Raw genomic sequence first — 23392 nt, forward strand, 5'->3', positions numbered from 1 at the left:
CTGCAACTTGATTATGTTTCCCTGATTTATGCTTTAGAAAAAAACTAAAGCCTTGTAAGAAAGAGACCCATTTTGCATGTCTAGTGTTTAATTCCTTTTGTGTGTTCAAGTATTTCAGAGCAATATGGTCTGTAAACAACACCAATTCTCTGGCTACTAGATAATGCTTCGAGTGTCTCAAAGCTTGCACAATTGCATGAAATTCTATATCATATGTAGAATATTTCTTTCATACATCATTCAATTTTTTACTAGAAAAGGCAATAGACCTATCTTCTTGACTAAGTACAACACTAATGCCCACATGTGGGGCATCACGATCCACTTCAAACACTTTATTAAAATTTGGTAGGGCTAGTATTGGAGCTTCAATGACCTTCTTTAAGTATTGAAAACCCTCTTCAACCTCTTTGGTCTATGAAAACTTTTGACCCTTAGTACAGTCTATCACAGGGGCTACAATGTTGCTGAAATTACAACTAAACTTTCTATAGAAAGTAGCCAAGCCATGAAAAATTATCATCTTGATGATATTGCGTGGACTATTCCATTCAAGAATGACTCGAACTTTCTTTGGATCCATCTTGACACCATTTGCAAAAATGACAAACCCCAAAAAAACCAAACTTGCTTGCATGAACCTACATTTCTTTAAATTAGCATAGAGTTCCTCTCTTCTCAATACCCCAAATATGATCCTCAGGTGTTGCAGATGTTCTTCCCTTCCCTTACTTAAAAACAACATATCATAAAAATAAACTACTACAAACTTAGCAATATAGGAACACAACGCATTCTTCATGAGTCTCAAAAAAGTACTAAGTGCATTAGATAAACCAAAAGGCATAACCTTCCATTTATACAAACCATCCCTAGATTTGAAAGCAATTTTTCACTCATCCCCCTCTCAGATGTGGATTTGGTGGTACCCAATTCAAAGATCAATCTTAGAGAAATACATTACTCTAGCAAGAACATCCATCATGTCATCCAAAAATGGGATAGGAAAATGTTACCTAATGGTTATCCTATTGATGGCTCGATTGTATGCATATCCTCCACATTCCATCTTTCTTTGGGGTTAATAACACTTGGATAGCACAGGGGCTCATGTTTTTCTATACTAAACCTTTTTGTACAAGCTCAGTCACCTATTTGTCTAGTTCTACATGTTGTGTCAGACTCATTATGTATGTCGCTTGATTGGGAAGACTTGCTCCTAGAATAAGATCAATATGATGTTGGATATCTCATTTTGGGGGAAGTCCATTAGGTAGCTCCTCTAGAATAACATCTGAATATTCTTCCAAAACTACAACTGCTTTTGGTGGTATAGTCAAGTCTTCCTCTTGCCCCTTTTCTATTACCAATGCATAATAATACCCTGTTACTTTCATCTCCTTGACAAGTTCTTTTTTAGATAGCATACTTTCAATTTTTCCATCACCCCTAAGAGGTAATAACATTACCCTAGATCCATCCTTCTATAAGGTGTAAGTATTCTTTTCCCCATTATGATTAACTATTTTTTCATACTGCCAAGGATGACCCAAGAGGACATGACATGCATCTATCAGAATCACATCATAGCATAGATCATCCTTGTAGACGTTTCCTATGGAAAATTTAACAAGGCACCTCTTACCTACTATGACTTCAATTCCCTTTTTAAACCATGCAATCCGATAAGGACGAGGGTGCTTTCCACATTGGAGATTTAGTTTCTCCTCCCTTTCTTTAGAAACCATATTCTCACAATTGCCTCCATCAACAATTACTTGACATACCTTTCCTCCTAAGGTACACCTTGTCTAAAATATGTTGGTTTTGAGCCATGAATGATTAGTGCTTTTCTCCTCTACATCCTCCTTGGCTTGAATAATCATTGTCCTCCTCATCGTTAGACTTTCTCCAATATCCAGAGACACTTCTTGTTCAGATCCATCATTGTCAGCCTGGGCTAGGTTCACTCTAGATGGCCCTCCTTGATTTCCATCTTGCATGTTAAAATTGGAACACTCGAAGGCCTCATTTCCTCCACACCTAAAACAAGTGAGAGGCCTTCTCTGGTTTTCCTAGCCTCTTCCGCTTTTGTAGCCTCAACCTCTCTAAAACCCCCTTTCTCTTTCTTGATTTAGAGGATCTTGCCTAGTGTCTATATTTTTTTTCAAATCCTTGAAAAGACTCTCGCCAAGCATTATTAGAACCTCCCCAAAATGGAGTAGAGGTACCTATCGACCACCTCTATTCATCTAGATATATTGCCTATTCTACTTTTCTTTATCCTTTAGAGATAATTGTAGGCTTCTTCCATATTGTTAACACGATGCATGCTCAGTTCATCTTGGATAGAAAATTTTAGGCCATTTATGTATCTAGCAATCATTTACTCATCATTTTCTTGATGCTCTATTCTCATGGATAACTTATAGAACTTATTTGTATACTCTTGTTTAGGAGACAAATTTTCCTTCAAACTCTGGAACTTATGAAAGAGGGTTTGTGAGTATCCAAGGGTAAGAACTTTTCTCAAAGTTTTTTCTCCATCTTGCTCCACGTTTTGATCTTTTCCTTTTGTTTTTTGATTCATTCCTTCTGGAAGTCGTCCCACCATATCATTGCATGTCCTTTTAATTTAGTGCATGCAAACTTCATTTTCTTTTCCTCCACCATAGGATTTGATTCAAAAAAATTCCCCATCTCATTTAACTAGTCTATCAACTCTTTTGGCTTAAGACTACCAGCATAGTCTGAAATTTTGATCTTGATCCCTTCATTTTTACCTTTTAAAGCCTGGAGCACTCTATCTTTATAGCTCAACTCTTCCAAGTGTTCTTCGTCATTTTCTTCATTTTGATTAGCATATCTTTGATTTCCTTCTTCATTTGATTCATTCTCTCCTTGTACTATTGGTATTCCTTGATTATCCATTCGCTCATTTAGTCATTCAACCTACTTCTACATATCCAACATAAATATTTACATTGGAGTGACACCTCCTCTTCCTCTTCCTCTTCCTCTCCCAAGCATCTTCCCACTTTGATACTAAATGATGTAGCCGAAACTCTTCAAAATAATAACTCAAAAAATTACACAACATAGAAGTTTTAGAATGATAGATTCTTCAATAAACTTTTCCAACTCTACTCTCCTCTACAATGAAAGAAAAACAACTACTTAATACAAATTTGAAAATTACCATATTTGGCAAATTTTTAGGAAAAATAGATTTTTCCATTTTTGGTAATTTTCAAAACCCATCCTACAAATCCTAATTTTTCCCAAGAAAAGCCCCCAAGGCAAGATGAATTGCCAACTAATCTACAAAATCAAGAATATCATTTTAGATTTATTACAAACAACTTTCTAAAAAATTGGAAAAAACACAAAAACCCAATTTCAGAGGCCAAGATGATATTTCAAGCTCCCAAAAAATATCAAAATAGGCACCGATTGAGCTAAGCTCCATTAGCAATCCAAATAACTCCTCATGCAACTGCCTATAAAATTTCAACCAAAACCCACATCCGAGTCAAAATTTATGACCCTCAGAAGTGAATCTCAACCAAAACCCACATCTGATTCAACAACCTTGATCCTTAGATGCTCCTGCATCAGTGTAATTAGTGAATATTCAATTACACCAACAAGCCTTTAGTGGGACATCTCAATACATACGATTGTGAGTCATATACACATATGCCAAATGAGAAAATCTTAAAGTTGGAGAAGGTAGTTAAATGAATCTTCATTGGCTAGTTGATGTGAATTTGTACAAGCTTTGGGGTCCAATGGCCCAAAGAAAAAGTGTGAATTTTCAAAAAGATCAAAACTTCCTTTTTCATACTTCAATAAAAGAAAGACAAGTGAGATAAGAAGGTAGTTCAAATACCACCTATTTTGATGAAGAATGAACTACCCAACCTATTGGACTTGATGATGAGGAGAATTCTACAAAGTAAAGAAGTTTTAAAGAAAAAGAACCTCAAACTTAATGATTTAAGATGAGTTAAGCAACAACCATAAATGCTTGGTTATTTATTGTTAGTGTACAATTGTATTTTTACCTTGATTACTAATATGCATGGTCCTAAGATTGTTAAATTGGCTATAGGTATGATTAATATAGTCTTGGATGAATGCAATTGACGAAGAAATGGTTGTAATGAGGACAACTAACACATGGTATTTGGTGCCTTTGCTTCAAGGATATAAGTTGTTGGTTGTAAATGGATTTGCAAGAAAAAATCCAACCCTAATGTTGAGGTTGACAAGTATAAAATTTAGTTGGTTGCAAAGAAGTAATTACAAGTAGAGGGAATTGACTTGAAATATTTTTCATGTAACAAAGATAACATTCATTTGCTTTGTATTATCACTTATGATAACCTCCAATTTAAAACTTGAGTAGATGGATGTAATGATGACATCACTTTGAGGAAGGGGTGTCCAAAGCACTTTGCGATACAAGGTAAAGAGAATTTCATTTGTAATTTAAAAGTATCTACCAATGACTAGAAATAATCCCCTACAATTTAGTGCCAAAATTTTTATACCTAATTGTTGAGTTTGAGGTTTCAAAGATCTAAATCTAATTATTGTGTCTACCATGAACTTGATTATGGCTGCAATATCATTATTGCATTATTTGTATATGATATGTTACTTTCTATTTTGGCTTGAAGACTTAGTTACCAATAATACTTGAGATAAATGATATAGATGTAGCTACGTACATTCTAGAAATTAAGACTAAAAGAAATAATACTAATAGAAAACTTTGGTTAATCCAAAGTAAGTACACAAGCTTAGTGTTGGAGAGGTTTAGTGTGAACCTTGCAAATCCTTTGTAGTTCCTTTTTTGCAAGGAACAAAAATTTCTACAGAGAATTGTCCAAGATCTCCTATCAAGATGAATGACATGACCAAAGTACTATATGCAAGTGCTACTTCCAATTTGATGTATCATGATCTATACAAGGCTGAACATTACCTAAATAGTGGAAGCCTTGAATTGATTTATGGTTCTCTTGGATTAGTACATTAGGAGGCAATTAAGAAATTGTTCAAGTACTTGCACAATACCTTCAAATATTATTTGTGTCCTAGAAGACCTTGACATTCTATTTGTATTTGTGGGTTTGTGCATTCAAATAATATAGGTTACGTTAGCAACATAAGATTTACTAGTGGGCATGTATTGAAAATGTATGGTTGTGCTCTCAGATGGATAAGTAAGCAACAAGTTGCAATTGCTCCATGAAAAACATTTAGTATATGACAATTAGACATGCTTGTAAGGAATCCATTTGGCTTATAAATTCATAAGGAATCCTTTTGCTGTGATGTTGGGAGTTCCATTTACTTAGCAAATAATCCTACTTCTCCTGGTAGAATTAAATACATTAATATTCAATATCATTTTTCTTGTGAGATGGTGGAAGATGGAAATGTGAAATTGTCCAAAAAGTTGATACTTCAATCCTCAAAGCTTGTGCACATAGATAATGTTAAGATGGTGTTCAAATATTAGGAGCCTCACAAGCCCTAGCAATGAAAATCTTGTTATTTGAATTAGCTTTTCAAAGATGTTTGACAAACAAAAAAATGTTATGAACAAGTTATCTTAACCTTTGATTTTCCATTGAGTTATTAATATTGATTTTATGTTGTTAATTTACCACTACAATTAATTTTATGCACATATGATTATGTCACATGTTAGATTCACTATGACTTATCATCTTGCATGCAAAGTTGCAAAGATGCTAAGGATCCTATTTTTAAGAGACAAAGATGTCATGCTTCATATTGTTTAGGAGATAAACATCCCACCTTGTGTGACTTCATCAATGCCAAAATTATTAACCCATGTTGAGCTTTCAAAGAGAAGTCAATTTTGGAGTTGTTAGAATAGGTGGACTTGTAAATGTTGTTTCATTTTCATGGAAAGATTATTTTTAGCATGAATACATCTACCTTGTATGTTGAGTAGAGAACTTGCAAGTGTTGTTAATAATTAGTAGCTTTTACTTTACATGTGTACGATAAGTTGGGTACCATTTTAGAAACATCTAATTTACACAATGAAAACTCCTATATATTGAAGTATTGGATCATTAGCCATTCATTAGTATCCATGTGTTGTCAAAATTAATCCAAAATATAGTTCAAGTGTGAAACCTCCTGAAAGATGAGTTGTGGCATTGTAAACTCTTATTTAATCCTAACACATAAATTGTGCTTTGCATAGTGAGGTTTTTCTTCCAAAAAGACTTGCTACATATGTTTGGCATTATTTGTTTATCCATGATTATTTTGTTATATGCATGCATTTGAATTTGGAAAAAATTAAAGGTTCTAATAGTACTTTGTATTACTTCCTTGCTTAAATTCGAGTACGAAGTTTATTTTGCACACAAATTTCTTTCAAGTTGGTTAAATAATTTATATCTTCAAAACGATTATCTTTTGGCAATAGACTAATGGAATTGTGCTTCATAAACTGTAAAAATGCTTAGAAGAGGAATTAAAGTTAGAAAATAGTCTATATTGGCAAATGGAAAATAGAAATATATTTTCCCAACCAACCTATTCATACATGTTGAATTTAACCCATTGAAGTGGGACTTAAGTGAGTAATCAAGTCTATTGTCATCATTTGTCTCTATGCACTATAAATGACATCTAAAGCTTGCAAATATTGTATTAATGATTCAAACTTCTACGAGTTTACAAATATATTTGTTTTTTTTTTAATCAAAAGTATCCAATGTATAAAATTTAATGAGTACTTAAAATAAATTATTATTCAAAAAAGTTTATAATTAGACAAAAGATTTTTTTTTTTTTATAAATTATATTTTTTATATAAATTTATTAAATGAAAAAAAGAGTTATAATGACAATTATTGTCATTATAAATAGCATATATATTTTATAATAATAAATGCTTGTATATCTAAGATTTATGATTATAAAGAAAATTATAATTATCGTTTCTAACTTATAACGAAATATTTATTTCTTTATTTTATTTTATAAATAAAATATTTAATCCATTGTATATATACTTCTTATTTTTCAATTTAAGAATTTAAAAAAAATATTTTTTCTTTATTCTAAATATATAGACACACGCATAACTAAAATTTATCACCATTATGCAAATCTTCACACTTAACACATTGAACTTAGTTAGAAATGACAATTCTAGAACTTACTTCTATTGCCATCCTTCAAAATAAAACTTAGATTAAAGATCAATTTTGTGGCAGAAGACATGCTGAAAACTGGCATTCAATTCTTACGAACTTTTAGCTGTCCTACCAAAGTAATACTTCTTTATATTCAGCATTTGGCGTTACTCATAGCCTCTTTGGCTTGACAGTGCCTCTACTAAAATGCTGCTTTTTATTATTTATTTTTTCCTTCTAAATAATATACGTACTTTTCCAATAGGGCAAATTGTTGAATGAAATTTGATGTATATGATCAGAAAAATGTTAACGGAGAACATTGTTTATCCCAATCATTGACGGAAGAGAGTAATAACCAGCAATGCGTCGGAAACAAAAAGTCCGTGGCTATACAGCCACGAAAATGCACTCCCTTTACATTGTTTTTTCTAATTTTTCAAAAAAAATTCTAAAGTCCTCTACTTCGTAAGAAGTGCATTTTCGTGACTGTATAAACGTTGCCAGAGAAAAAGGTCTCCATTTATGCATGTTGCCAACTTTTTGACTGTTTCTTCCCCTTCCAATCCTACACACAAGCGCGCGCACCATTCCAATATGCCATCTTCAATCAGTCAATATTAATAGCCTCGTTGTAATGATGTCCAATTAAAGCAAAAGAATTATAATTAAAGAGATTTGACCTGAAATTTGATGAATTACATCAGAGGTAGCAGAGCACTGTAAGAAGTTATCCATAATGGTATTGATACAAGTGCAAGAGCGTACTGCATCCAGTGAATACCATGTCAAAATACTGAAGTTTTAAAACAATAGATGACCTTACAAGGAGACGAGAGCAAAACTAAGCAGAGTTTAAAATTGAAAACCAAACCTGGCGGACAAGAAGATCAGCTAGGGCTTCAGCTAAAGGTTTTGTTGTTGATCTTAACTATTGGTACCATCAATGCAGGCAAAGATATGAGTGAGTGTAAACTTATCAAAACGTGCAGTCTCCATGATTATGTTTATTCTACTTCACTTTAAAAAGGAGATTTACTTTCAGATAATATTTCCAAAAATTTTGAATAGCACAGTTTAAAATTCCAGAAAGATATCTCACCTGCAGAAGCACAATTAGGTTTTGAGCACTTGGCATCGCACTTAATACCTATAAAACAGTAGAGAAGGTTTAGCAAATTGTAATTCATGACACAGAAATTATATTAAAGGTATCAGTTTTTCACAATCCATCATATAGTTAGCTGCAATTTCTGGAAATGATTGTGTTAAGAGTTTTTGCATCAAGGTTTCCGAACACATTCTGTGATCATCATCTTCAGCATCTCTAATTGTTTTGCTTTCCACCAAAATTCCCCCCATAAAGGGTGTAAATTAAAGTCATCATTTTTCTACAATCCATCATATAGTTAAGCTACAATTTCTAAAAATGATTGTGTTAGAAATTAGATCAATTTTCCTAATGCCCAGAATCGACCATTTGAGCATCAACGTACAAGTTAAAATAGCTATATGGGTGACCTAGGAAAACATCCCCTGATTAAAGACAACTTTGTACCAACATAAACAGAGTTAACGAAAGCGAAGGGGAAACACAGTAGTCATACTGTCATAGAAGGTGATAACTACATAATCACTGGATTAAACACAAGCTACAGAAACTACTTTGGATGTAGGAGTGGTGAAAATAATGATTATCTTAGCTATGATATTGTTTACGATCATTGATCTGAATGATGCAGGTAATTCAGGCGACAATACATAAGTCGAAGAATTTAATAAGAATTGAAAAAGGAAAATAAAGAGAATGGCTGAATGGCTGAACAAAGTAACTTTTTCTTTCAATGCAAAATTTATACAAAAATAAACCCTTTCAGAGAACCATATTCATATGTAATGTTCCAATTTATTTTTAGCTATTGAGATTTGCGTATTTTTGTTTGGCTCTTGTTTTGGGAAAAATGGAGGGCAAAAAACAATATTTTTCTAATTCATGCGGATGGAACCAAAGTTAAGGATGTATCATACCTGATAGATAAATCTCTTGCATGAGACATGACTTTACATGATAACTATGACTAGATATTGTTAATATTTTTAACACCTCCCATAAACTTTATTTAATCATATAGCTTAACTAGGTGATGGGACCCACCTATAAATAGGTTTGTTAGCAACCTATGTACAAATGAAGAATATCTAATGTTATTGCCTTCAAAATGCATATAGTCATCCTTGTCTTCAATAACAGACAGTTTTGGCGCGCATTTCTATATGTTGAAGTTACTGGCTTATGATAGTTTCGCTCTGGTTGAGAAGATGAAGTTGAACCCTTGTGTGCTTCAAAGATAAAATGTGGTCTATCTCAAACCTTTGGACGATGAGAACCCTTGTTTAGAAACTAGTTTCAGTGGTGGGATATCTACCATAGCTGGTGTTATTTGAGATGGCTTACTGGTGTTTCACAGATTCTTCAGCTTTGAGGTTTTCTATTTGTGAGTTTTCTTCAAATAGGATTCCTGGTGAGTTTTTTGGCATGAGTTCTGGTAGAGGATTCAGAAGCTTCATATCCATACATCCATTCTTGGCGTGCTTAATTCTCAAGGATGCTTAGTATTGATGTGGGGGCACGTTGGAAGTGTTGCTAATCTTTGCATGGATTCTCCTTGCCCTCGCATAGGATTATTAGAACTTGGTGTGCAGCTATCTATTGCCATTGAGTGGGTCCCAGTTCAACATCAGAAGTAGAGTATTATTCTTCATATTCTCGACGTGGCCTATGTCCTCAACCCTAGACATGGAAGTTTTTGGAGTATTCATTTTCTGTTGTTCAAAAGATGAAATGAGTTATGCTGAGCACATTATTTCCTTGGTATTACTTGTTCTAAATTGCACTTGCTGCAGCAGTAATAGAGTACATTCCAGCTTGTTTAACAGACCCGTGCAAGTTTGTCTACATCCAAATAAGGTTTCTGTCCTGAGTGTTTCTGTTGCATCTTTTAGAATGACAAAGTCAGTTTCTGTGTATGTTAATCGTTAAATTTATGCAAATAAAGTTAGTTCTGGAAGCTCATATTTCTGCCATCTATATGAAAATTTCTGATTCCAATTTATTGATAGAAAAATACAAAAATTACTTTGATTTATCTTGACAAGTTAAATGCATGATTATGAATGATTTGGTATTAAATACCCTGCAAACATTGGAATCTCAAAGGGAATAGAACTTGCATACAAACTCAAAATATTTTACAGAACATTCAAGCAAACTGTTTAATAGAACTACTTTCAAAGTGAGTAAAATATGGTGCCAGAAAAGTGTAATGTCCCTATTTTGGGCAAGTTCCTGTAGATGATCAAGTGAGTGACTCTTGTGAGCTGGCAGGGTGATTTGGGGGTCTCAGTGGCTAAATCAGGCAATTTCCATATTTGACAGTGCAGATGGTGACACTAGAAGTTGGTCATCACCTATAGTGGATTGAGCTATTAATTGCATGGGCTCATATTTAATAATTAGTTATCAAAGTCTCATTATTATAATTTATAATAGCACTTCATTATAATAATGTTATAAAATGATGCTGTGTTGATGAAGCTTCTTAAATGAAGTCACATTTGTGAAACTTTGCCCATGAGGGATTATAAATATGAGCTCATTTCATTGGAATGTTATCTGATTGAATATTATTTGCTTTTGTTGTCTTTGTGACATTTCTGAGGTTCTGATTTTTTATGCCCTTGCTGAGGTATAAGGGTTTGAAATTGAAAAGTGTCTGATAATTCATAGCTGAGGTATTGTGAATTGATTCTGATGCAATTATTGGGTCTTCCTTCTGTCTTCTGTCTTTACTGTATCTAGCAAGATTTCAATGCTATCTCTGACTGTGGCATACTGAAGCTGAGAAGCAAATGTGTCCCTGAGGAACTAGGTGACTCTGGGATTCAGATTTTTGGCACCAAATACTTCTGCCTGGATGCCGTTTGGCATCTTTGATTATTAGTTTCTTTACTACTGATTGGGATGCTCAATTCCCTGTTATTTGGTGCGATGTATTGTCTGCCTTGTATCTGATAAATCTGCATACAGACACCCAAGCCCCTTGCCATTTGGCATTATTTTTTCTTGTGTCTTGGGCACACATTTCTATTGAATAGTAACGTCAGACTTCCCGGCAAGTGGTGTGGTTCTCTATGCAGCATTAAGGCATTTCCAGTTTGGCTTTTCAACGCAGGTGTTGGGCAAATTCTTCTTGCAAGGTGGACACTATTACTGGCAGGATTAGCACTGCTGCGTGGTATTTCCTTGGATCAGGGGTCTACTTGCAGCATTTCTAGATTGATATCATAAGAGGCTGTGGTTATGTTTTATGAGTGACCAACTGCTGCTAATTAAACCAATGGGCAAATTCTTCTTGCAAGGTGGATGCTATTATTTGCAGGATTATCACTGCTGTGTGGTATTTCCTTGGATCAGGGGTCTGCTTGCAGCATTTCTAGATTGACATCATCAGAGGCTGTGGTTATGTTTTGTGAGTGACCAACTGCTGCTAATTAAACCAACTACATAATTTATCAAGTTCTATTTATATTGTTTGTAATGGGCATCGTAGTTGGGGACTAAATCACAAGGTCCGAATTTGAGCTCGAGTTTGACAACTATGAAGTTCAGATGAAATTCGACAAATCAAAAAAATCAATTTTTTTTTGCCTAATGTAATTGTTAAAAAAAATATAAGTATATATTATTTATTATTATATTATATGTTTGAGTTTCATGCAAAGAACTTTTCAATATAAAACTACAAAACAAAACATCTCTCCATGTCCAACAACATATCCAATAAATAATCATTATAGTTTGACCTTATAGAGATAAATAATCATAATGATATTTATAGATTACAAAAAAATAAGTATAATATTAAAATATAAATATTTACATTTTAATAATAATAACATTTCAGTATATAATAATAAATATATAGTGTTAAATATGTAAAAAAATGTAACAATTTAAAAAATATATAAAATTTGTATTATAACAAATTAAATTGAAGTAATATAAATTAATCAAAAATAGTAATATAAATAAAAATGTAAATTCTATTCATACTACAGAAATAAAATATAAAATGACAATCTTATTAAAACAAACCTAAACCTAAAAACTCAAAATCAAAATCTTATAAGTTTATAACTATTAAAATCTCAAATCCAAGGTGGAGGCGAAAGTGGGGAATTGCAGAGATGGTTGCTACAGGAGTTTGAGGAGTTCTAGAGATGACAAACGGGAGTTGCACAACAGATCTGAATCCAAAAACAAACAACCACTATTTTGGTGAACTAGACAGATGAATGAGTTGCCACCGATGCTAAGAAAAATACATATGAAAGTCTAGCCATTGATGCTCACAAAAACACATTCTAAAGCCCTAGCCGCCTATGCTCACAAAAACACAGACAAAAGCCCTAGTCGTCGCTGCTCGTAAACTATTGGTGCATTCTAAGTATGCAGACAAGTTTTATTTATAATGAAAAGATGGTCGAAAATCTTGAAATATGGGGTGATGAAATACTAATTTTGCAAGACAATAACTTTTTACCTGTCCGTACAAATTTTGGATAACTTTAATGAATTTCTTTTGGTAATTTGGGGTTTGCCGAATTTTGGACTTCAAGCCAAAAATTCGGCGAACCCTGTGACTTAGGTTAGGAATAAATAAATTGCACTATTTGAATTTAATTGTGACGCTAGTTATTGAATTTCAGATTATTCATTTCATGTTTGAATGTCAAAACGTTTCATGAACAAGTAAATTTGTAGAAAGAAACTACATTAACGCTATTACAGTAAGGATTGCCATGGTTCTATCTCAGTAAAATCAAGGTTCGTTGGCAAAGTGTTTGACAAAATGTCAAACAACTAAATTGAAAAGGAAATTGATGTTTGTTGATGCTATAACCAAGTGAAGGTTATTACAAAACGGGAGGCTTATTACACTAATCTATACATCAAAAGTGTGGGTAATGATCTCATTCTTCTCATTATATATGAGGATGATATCATTATTAGGGTAATGATCTCATTCTTCTCATTATATATGTGGATGATATCATTATTACAAGTGGTGAGGTTATCTTGCATTTTGTCACAAAAAATGTTGGTAATAGTATGAAACTTTTTCAAGCTAGTTTCGCGTATCTCTAAGTTGAATTTGGTATTCAATTTTTTAATGTTGATCGATCGATTAATTCCAATTTGTATATCAAATTGTTCTATTGAAGGCTTTCGTCAAGTCTTTTTCGTTTTGCTTTTTGTCGAGCCTTTGCTTGATATTTGAGGCCTTCATCATCCTTTTCTTTGCTTTTGAGTTTGCATTTGTTGGTTTTTTAGTCTTTTGATTTTGCTCATGTCATGGCTTTTGGTTTTCCCTTTGATTTGGTCTAACCTCGAGTGTAATCGAAGTTGTCAGTCAAGAGTTATGGTCATTTTAGTGCCCCAAAAGTGGACCTTTTTGATGCAACAACACAAATTAAAAATATCATGTTATATTTTAAATTTGACATTCACTTTTTGAAAAATATAACTTAAATTCACTTTATGTTATGTTTTTAACCCTCCAATTTGGTGTAACCTTGAGCATAACTGGAGTTGTCAGTCAAGAGTTATGGTCATTTTAGTGCCTCAAAAGCAGACCTTTTTGATGCAACAACACGAATTAAAAATATCATGTTATATTTTTAATTTGACATTCACTTTTTGAAAAATATAACTTAAATTCACTTTATGTTATGTTTTTCAGTTACTTTACCATTAATTTTTTACTTAAAGTAACTATAATGCACTTTATGTTATAATTTTAAGTTGAGTTACTTTTTGATTTTTCACTTAAAGTGACTATATAAACTATATAGTTTCAGTTTAATTTTTGATATTTAAATCAAATACTCATTTAAATGTTACTTTTTCAATGATTTTTATGTGTTATATTTTTAAAATGATATATAAATATGGTTTATGTCCCATTAAAGTAACATTTTAATGAAATTAAATTGATATATGTTTATTAAATGACTTTAAGTTATCAAAAGTGGACATTTTACATGTCACTGCTTATAAAATTGAACTTAAAAGCATAAGACTATCAAAAGTGAACCTTTTTGGTGTCATTACACCAAAAATGTGAGCTTTCACTTGAAATGTGTCATTGCATAAAAAACAAGAGCTTTAACTTAAAATATGCAATCCTCCCTAAAAGGTTTGATTTTAACCAAATGCATATTATAAAATGTGTCATGCCTCCCAAAAGGTGCGATTTGCCTTATGGGGCGTTTTTAAAATATGCATTCCATCTTAAAAAGTCTAAGTCTAACCTTTTGCATAATTTAAAACATGTTATACTTCCTAAAATGTCCGATTTTGGAAGAACACATGTAATAGGCCTCCAAAAACCTGATTTTGGAGATTGTGAGAGATTTACTTGACGGTTTTGCATGAGATTTTCTCCAATAGGGTCCTTTTTGCTTGGCAGTGGATTTTCTAACATAAAAAATGGATTCATCTTGCAAAAAGACATTTTTCCAAGCTTTATCCTAGGGAACATTTTTGGAAAAATCTTTTAAATGCATCATTTTTAGAGCACATTTTTGCTCCAAGAGGAATCGATTTGGTCCCTTTTGGTGTTTGCATTACATATTGGTAAACGTTTTGGCATTTAACACCCAAGACATTTTGATCTCACTCCTTGGTGAAAAACATTTTTTACAAAAACGTCCCATAAGCATGTGCATGTAAAAACATTGGATTTTGGAGCATTGATAGGGCATGTTTTGGCATCTTCCACCTAAAATGCCTTGTTTGCTGTCTTCTCCCATTCAAATTTACAAAGTTGGAAAGAGTCCAAGTGTTTTTGAAGAATTTTTCAACATTGGAGCATCTTTTTCCACCATTTTTGGCACTTAATCTTCATGTAAGTGGACTTATTCTTTTGTGCTATTTAATTTGTGCTTATCTTGTTGATTTTATGCACATTATTGCTTGATAATTGCCACTTGTTGAAATCAATAATATGGAAAGTGCATTTTTTATTTAAAAATGAAGAAATTGTTCATTTTCATGTTTTTTATTTTTCCCCAAACTTCAAATTCAAATTTGTGCGTTGAAGTGTTTTGTATCTTGACATGTTTGAGTCACTTTCCAAAGGTATATTTTTCTTTTGAGTTTTTGTGTTTTGTGTGCTTGCTTTCCGGTTTTCTCCACTTTGGAGAAGTTACAAGTTCTTTCCCAAGAACTTCTTGTTTCACTCTATGTGAAAGCATCATGTTTCATTTCTATCTTCCATGTCACAACACTTTGCATCTCATTAAACAAATATGATTACATATTTTCTATTTCATTCACCATCCGAACATGCATGTAATCCCATTTTCCACTTCCATTTTCACTCATCTCACTTTTCGCATCCACTCGCATGGCACAATTACACGAAAAGCCTTACATGTAATTGTATCTCAAAACCCCGATTTTGACTTAAGTCACTTTTTGAAAAGTCAAAAAGATGTTATTTTCATCTTCCATGTATTTTGACTTCACCTTTTCACCAAAGATGACTATAAAGTTCATTGTACCTTTTCCATTTTCCATTTCCATCTCTCCATATGCATTCGTGCTTTCATGAGCAAATACATGTTTTCGCATTTTTTTGTACTTTGCATCTCATCCTCCATTTGCACTTACATGTTAAAGCTCATCTTCTATCCACGTTCACATCACATCTCATCCTTCATCCCCTGTTCCATGTTGCACTTACATGTACTCATTTTTTATGCAATAATGCCTTGAAAACCCTAAGTCACATTTGAAAATCAGCAATCTTCATTTGCATGCATTCCCATGCGCCAAACACTTAAAAAAATAAAAGGAAAAAAGAGTTAAAAGTGCTGATGACAAGCTGTTCAAGTTTACATTTGGATAGTGTCGAGAAGGTTTTCAAAGTGTCGAAGACTCCAAAATGTGCCAATCTACAAAGGAGAGTTCACGAAAACTTGAGCGAGAAAAGCTTGATCACATCAAGATTTTGAGTGACAATGGACAATTCATCAAAGAGAGTCAGAGGTTATCAAAAGAAGTAACAGCATGGCTATCAAGGCGAATGCAGTGGCACGAAATACAGGAACTCCCGATCCTATTGTCATCTAGGATTACATCGGCAAGTACAAAGCCCTTTGGAGCAATCCTTAGGATTCTTTCCTTCTCTTCCATCTTCTTTCTTTTTCTTTCATGTTTGTAGTTGGAGAGGATGCATTGCATGACAAAATGTAATTACATGTAATGTGAGTTACTTGTACTTGAAAAGATGTAATATGAGTTGCATGTGACCCTATAATTTCTCTTTTAGTTAGACTAGGTCGAAGTTGGTTGAGTTGCTCCCACTTTTTCCTCCATCTTTTTCTCAACTCCTGTGCCTATATAAAGGAGTGCCCCCTCACTATAAAAATCATCTTTATCTTTATGCAAGAGAGCTCTAGAGAAATTGTGCCAGCGAAACTTTGTTTGTGTAGCACTATTTTGAGAGAAAAGCATTTGACACTTAACTTTGATTAAGTGAGATTGTTACTTGCGTGAGTTATAAGCTTTGTCTATAATTCATCTAAGTTATCTTTGATTCATGTTATCTTGTGTTCTTGGTAATTGTATCTTGTGAATTGAATATAAAGAGTTAAGAAGCAATTGTAGCCAGAGCTTCAACCAGGAGCAACTGTCGAAATATATAGCTAAAAACTTTGCCTGTAGCTTATTCTTCTTTCTTAATTCACAAAATAGTTAAGTTATTTTTACTTTTAGGAGCCTTTGTGCCCTAATTGTAAAGTTTTTCCATATAGAAGTACGACTAGATTTAGAGCCAAACCGGTACATTTTCAGCTAGCCTTTGAGTTAGTGAAGGTTTATTGGTATTATTGTTTCTAGCTCTTGATAGAAGTGTAGTTAGAGATTCACCCTACCCATTACTCACTCCACGAGTAAGTGGATTCTTTTTTAAAAGATAAGAAGAATGGATATTGGTAACACCCATTTTATAAGGTAGGAGGAACGGTGAGAAGGGGGAGCCTTCCCTTTAAGGTAGGAGAGACTCTGTCTCACACACTGTAGCTGGTCATCCTATTTTGCGATTGAATTTTTACCCAAAACTGTCGGTTGCAAAATATCCACCCAACATGAGGCAAGTGCTATATCAAATCTAAGTAAAGTTCTTTACATGACTAATTTAAGTCTCCTACATCACTATCTAGCTATAGAACTTTGGCAGATGGGTTACAATATTTCTATTTCTAGGTTCAAATATGCTAGGAGTTTGCTAGAAAAATTTGGAATGATGGATTACAATTTTTCAACACCTTTGGTGAAAGGGATATCTGACTTAAAGGCATTAAGTGCGTTACAATCCAAGAAACTGATGGGAAGACTCTCAAATCTTATAGCCAATAGACATAATTTGAGCAGTGTTGTTAATTTCTTTTCCAACGTCACGACAACACTAGTTTCATAATTGAAATATGTGAAAGGTACACTTGATTTTGGTATTTTGTAAAATAGATCTAAGATTCTATGCTAGTTGGGTTCAAAATTTAGATTGGACATTGATGACAAAAAAATCCACTTATAGTTATGTCTTTAGCTGGTGGCTTCCTCCTCTTACCCAACAATATATCCAATAAGTAATCATAATAGTTTGACATTATAGAGATAAATAATAATAATGATATTTATAGTTTACAAAAAATAAAGTATAATATTTCAGTATATAATATTAAATATAGTGTTTAATATGTAAGAAAAATAGCAATTTTAAAATCTACAAAATTTTAAAAATATATAAAATTTGTATTATAACAAATTAAATTGAAGTAATAAATTATTCAAAACTAGTAATATAAATAAAAATGTAAATTCTATTCATACTACAAAAATAAAATATAAAATGACAATCTTATTAAAATAAACCTAAACCTAAAAACTCAAAATCAAAATCTTATAAGTTTATAACTATTAAAATCTCAGACCCAAGGCGGAGACAAAAGAGGGGAGCTACAGAGATGAGTTGTTGTAGCAGATTGAGAAGTTGTAGAGACGACAAACAAGAGTTGCACAATAGATCTAAGCTTCCTCCTCTTACCCCATGTGTTGTCGCTCCTTCCTCATGGTCCTTGCTTCTCCATGTGCTCGGCTCCCATTTCACTCTCCTGTGTGACCATTTCCATCTCTCTCTCTCTCTCTAACCTTTCGACGGGTGTTTCTTGGCCCAAGGTTGCTCCCTACTTGATCTCTAAACTGCAAGTCTTGAGTCTGCTTTCCTCTGTAGACTTCGGGTTTTCCCTGTGACCAGAGCAATCTGACCTCTGCAAGCTCTTGGTATTTTTCTGTTCGGTCAATGACTTGACTCCTTGATGGTGGTGAACCCATTCTATCGATGCCATCTACCCCTGTTACCTACAAGAGGATGATGAACCGAATAGCCAAGCTGGAAAGTGACAATCTGAACTTGCGTGAGTCCGTGTCTTCTCTCTTTGCCATGGTGACTACTCTGAAGAAGCGATTGAACTGTAGGACACAACATGAATTAGACTTATCGAATAAACTTTGCACAACCATTTCGGATATTGCTGACCTTAAAACACAAGTGAACAATAGCAGGCTTCTTGTGTCTAATCTCCTTACCCTGAAGGAGAAGCAATCTGCACTTGACCAAAAGAAATGCTCCTTACAAATTGAAATAGAACAACAACTGAAGTCGTGGTCTTCCATCTACAACAATCCCAATCCTGCTTCTCTCTCTATGGTGGAGAAGTTGGTCCAAACTAAGATAGCTGATGAAAGAGTCAAGCGGGTCTACGAACTAAATTTGATAGTGTGTGAACTACCTCCGTCCTCCTTTGAACCTCTTCAAGCAGGTTATTCCTTCCTCAATGATCAGCTTGATATCACTGACATCACACTAGACTATGCTTGGATAGGACACGACAACACTCTCTTTATCCAATTCCCTTCACTTGCTGACCACCTTCGAGTTCTTCATGTGAAGAGGAAGCTCTTCCTCCTCCCCACCAAGATCTAGATGAGGCTCTTACCCAATCATAGGTAACAAAACCTAAACAAGCTCGCACCTTTGTTATGGCAGCACAGCAGGAGGGTAAATACCCAGTGATCAGAAACCTTAAGGAAGTGGTTTGCGACAGAGACAGTTGGACATAGGTGAGGCTCTTGCTGGCTCTTTGTGCCTCAACTGTTGGAATGACAACGATACCTTGTTGTCCTTGCCTGGCTTACTTAATGATGCTATTGGTTCAGTTGACCTTCTTTTTGTTATGGAGACACATGAGAGCCCCATGCATCCTCTTCCTGGGGTTAGCGACTTCCAGTGGCTTTCTTCCTTTAGAAACAAGGTCAAGTGTTTGGGTGGTGTTGGGTGCTCTAGTGGGGTTAACTGTCTTGTCAGTGGTCATCTTCTCAACACTATTTCTTTGGTTTATTCTAATAGTTATACTAGATTCATATGGATTCATATCAAATAGGCAACCTCACTTTATATAGCTATCTACATTGTTGTCTTCTATTTCCCACCAGCATCTTCCTACTATGCAATTCATGGTACAGAGGGTGGGGACCCCTATGAGGACCTTCTCAAGCATATTATGAGATTCTCTGCCATGGGTGACATCATCATTCTAGGAGATTTTAATGCACGGACTAGAGACCTTCAACCCCTCCTCCACGACCACAGATCCAACCCCATGTGTATAATTGCTTTTGATACAAGCTCAGTGGGGTTACATCGATCCTCCGAGGATAGTCAGGGACCCTTCACTTGGTATCGCTGCCATCTGCTAGAGCTATGCGAGTCTTTGGACTTAGTGATCCTAAATGGGCTTTCTTGTTTCCCTGGTTTTGAGCTCTTCACCTATTGGTGCCATTGTGGTAGTGCTAGCATTGTGGACTATGTTCTTTCTACTGCCTCGTCCATCCCTTTCATCAGCCGCTTCACCATCTCTCACCTTCCCCTTGCTGATCATGCCCTCCTTAACATCAATCTTCGATCCCCCCCCACCACCCCCCTTACTTGCTCTTCCATCGATTCCCCTTGACCCTCCCGTCTTGTTGCCTCTCCCCTCTCCTCACCTGCACTTCCTTTTGCTTCATCGAAAATGATTGTGAGCTTTTTATCCACCACCTCAAATGACTTCTCCCCCAGGCTCCCTTCACCGACTCTAGAGATGTTACCTCCATGTTTGGCTCACTTGCATCCGCTATGTGGGAGTCAGCCTTCTTTCTACTGCCTCCTCCATCCCCTTCATCTGTCGCTTCACCATCTCTCGCCTTCCCCTTGCTGATCATGCCCTCCTTAGCATCACTCTTCGAGCCCCCCCCACTACCCCTGTAATGTCCCCATTTTAGCAGTTGACCGAGTGTGTGCGCGTTAGCCTTGTTCTACATGGTCCCAAGGGCTAACGAAGGGTTTAATGGGATCCTGGAGTGTTTTGGCCTAGTCATTTCCAGTTTGGGCCAAAACGAAGTTGATTTACTCAGTTTCAGGCATACTTACTATTTTTAGTAAGTCGGCAGGACACAGTGCAGGTCAATTTTGGTGATTGGATTCGATACTCCTCGGTGAGAGCTTTCCGATGAGCTATCACTCGCATTATTCGGAGTCCGATTGCTAATACATTTTAATGCCTGAAGTTTTATTAAAGTAACGTCTAATTTAATTGTAAAATATTAAAGTGTTACTTTAATATTTATTTTATGGTGATGTGTACCCAAGGGAGACATAAGGGGTATTTTAATATATGTTTTATATATTACACATCTTTTATCCCACATTGCCCATATGAGTTGAGCGAACCCTTGGGAATAGAATAAAAGGAAGCATTTGTGGCTTCATTAGACAGGTCGAATATGAGAAGAAATTGGTGTGTGAGTTGCAGCTCCGTTCTTGGCATTTGAAGACGTTTATCCTCTCTTGTAACATTCTAGACGTCATTCCCTTGGGGTTTGGCCTTTGGAATTCTTTGTTATCGGCTTCATTATCAGGCAGTTTAGTTGCATTTCCGGCTACAGGCGGATTTGGTATTTTGCTCATATCTTCTTCACTACTTTTCCGACGCTTATGCCGCTTTGAGAGAATGATATTACGAAGGTAGTGGATTGATTGAAGGACAAAGTACTGTAGCAGCAAGTTCGAAAGCATGGGCTGGAGTATTATGTCAATAATGCTGAAGTAATTAGTGAGTTGATAAATCTGCCATGTATTTGGTTTTATGAATTCCGAAAATTACATTTATTTGGCTGTAGTTCATTTCCACTTTGCATATTATTGTAGTTTCTTTCTCGTTTATGTTGTATGATACCAATTCCATGCATAAACACAACAAACAAATAAACGTTTGATTTCTGGAGTTATAAGGGGTTTAAAACATTAAACAGAAAAATAAGAGGTTGAATGCAAACTATTTGACATAATTCCTTTCAGTAATTTGGTTTAGTTTTTGGGACATTCAGGGGTGCCCATTACAGTGGTATCAGAGCTATAAGTCCTGCCATCCTGTGGAGGTCTTATAGGGAATTTGGAACAGCCGGATAGAGGGAAAAAGTGTTTGACGAAATGTCAAAACACTAAAATCAGAAATAAATAAAAAACACAGGCTAAGCATTTATGTTTGAGCATAAGACAGGGGTCTTATAATTTCCGCGATACCAGAGCAAGACAAAATAGGATTTCAGACTTGCAAAGCAAACAGTCTAGTACATCCGTGCAGGTGGACATTGAATCCAACCATACAGACATAGAGGAGATATTCTTTGATCACGACAATAATATGGGTGATCGAGATGACAAGAATACAGGATTAGGCGGAGGCGAAAATGCTGGTCCAGATCAGGGGGAGGTACTGTTCAGACAGTTACTGGATACATTAGAGCAGGGGCAGCGTATGCAGCAGGAGCAGAATAGGCGAATGGACATGATGTTGCAGCTCATGGCTAGACAGATGGGTGTCAATATTAATCTAGGTGATGCCAACAACAGAAACAATAACAACGAGGGAAACAATAACAACGGGGGAAACAATAACCATGGAGGCCAAGGCAACAATAATGGTCCTGAGAATAACATTAATGGTAATAATGGACACGGCAACAATGGGAATGAGGCTGATAACTTTAGACACGTTGCATGCCCAACGCGGATTGCGAGCTCGAGACCTCTTCTACCCACTTTCCCACCGAGAGATCCGGTTCAACCAGTAAATGAACCGCAGATTACTGAGTTACAGGATCAGTTCAGGAGGGACTGGGAGGCTAGTGGACCGGAGTTTCAGGCGGATATTTCCCTAAGAGATTATATGTACTTGAGGATGAGACACATGCCTAGAGCAGGAGGGAGGAATCAAAACTTTGAGCTGAGGAAGAAAGTTGGAAAAATTTCTTTACCTTATTATGATGCTTCAGGGAAGATGATTGCACGAGCTTGGGTGTAGAAGTTAGATACATACTTGCAGCTAAATCCTATGCCTAAGGAGGAGGCTATCAAGTATGCGGCTATGCACTTGGATGGCGTTGCACATGAATGGTGGCATCATGGCATGGTGACTTTGGGGCATAATCAAATTACATCCTATGAGGAATTCACCGAAACATTGATTGAGAGATTTGACACTAGGGATCCCGAGTTACATTTCAAGGAGCTAGCACAATTAAAACAGTCAGGTTCTGTGGATGCTTACATTGCCGAGTTTCAGCGCTTCTCTAGACTTGTTACTGATATCTCTTCTAGGAGATTGGTGGTGTTATTTTGTGATGGTCTTGCTGATCCATTACGAGGTTGGGTGAAGGGACATGATCCACTCACCTTAGCTGAAGCAACTAAAAAGGCACGAGATTTAGCCCCTTCGGTATACAAAGGGAAAAACCATCCAACAGATTCTTCCTACCGCAAGGACCAAGACAAAAAACCGTTTCAGAAAGAGTATAGCAAACCCAAAGAAGGATCAAAAGGACTAGACAATGAAACCTTGAATGAACTTCGAAAGAAGAAGCTGTGCTTCCATTGTAGAGAGCCTTGGGACTTATCTCATAAATGTTCTCTCAAGGCTAAGGCAAATCAAATGGAGTATTTTTCAGCAGAAGAGTCAGAGTCAGAGGG

The 23392-nt window shown here is 35.2% G+C and overlaps 1 protein-coding gene across 2 annotated transcripts in view; it reads right to left on the minus strand.

Annotated features, from left to right (window-relative positions):
- Positions 1–7197: 7197 nt before the first annotated feature.
- The window catches only part of LOC149532469 (protein PIN-LIKES 3-like), a 312523-nt gene continuing 296328 nt past the window's right edge, over positions 7198–23392 (minus strand). For both annotated transcript variants that reach the window (XM_089805078.1, XM_089805077.1), the window contains 4 exons: positions 8299–8346; positions 8071–8127; positions 7880–7963; positions 7198–7764 (listed from right to left, as the gene is read on the minus strand). In XM_089805078.1, coding sequence (XP_089661204.1) covers positions 7895–7963; positions 8071–8127; positions 8299–8346 — 174 coding nt within the window. In that variant the 3' untranslated portion in view covers positions 7198–7764; positions 7880–7894. The remainder of the gene's footprint in view (positions 7765–7879; positions 7964–8070; positions 8128–8298; positions 8347–23392) is intronic.

Source organism: Cupressus sempervirens, chromosome 10 (genome assembly GCF_028749045.1).
Source record: "Cupressus sempervirens isolate cs-2001-9-10 chromosome 10, ASM2874904v1, whole genome shotgun sequence".
NCBI classification, from domain to species: Eukaryota; Viridiplantae; Streptophyta; class Pinopsida; order Cupressales; family Cupressaceae; genus Cupressus; species Cupressus sempervirens.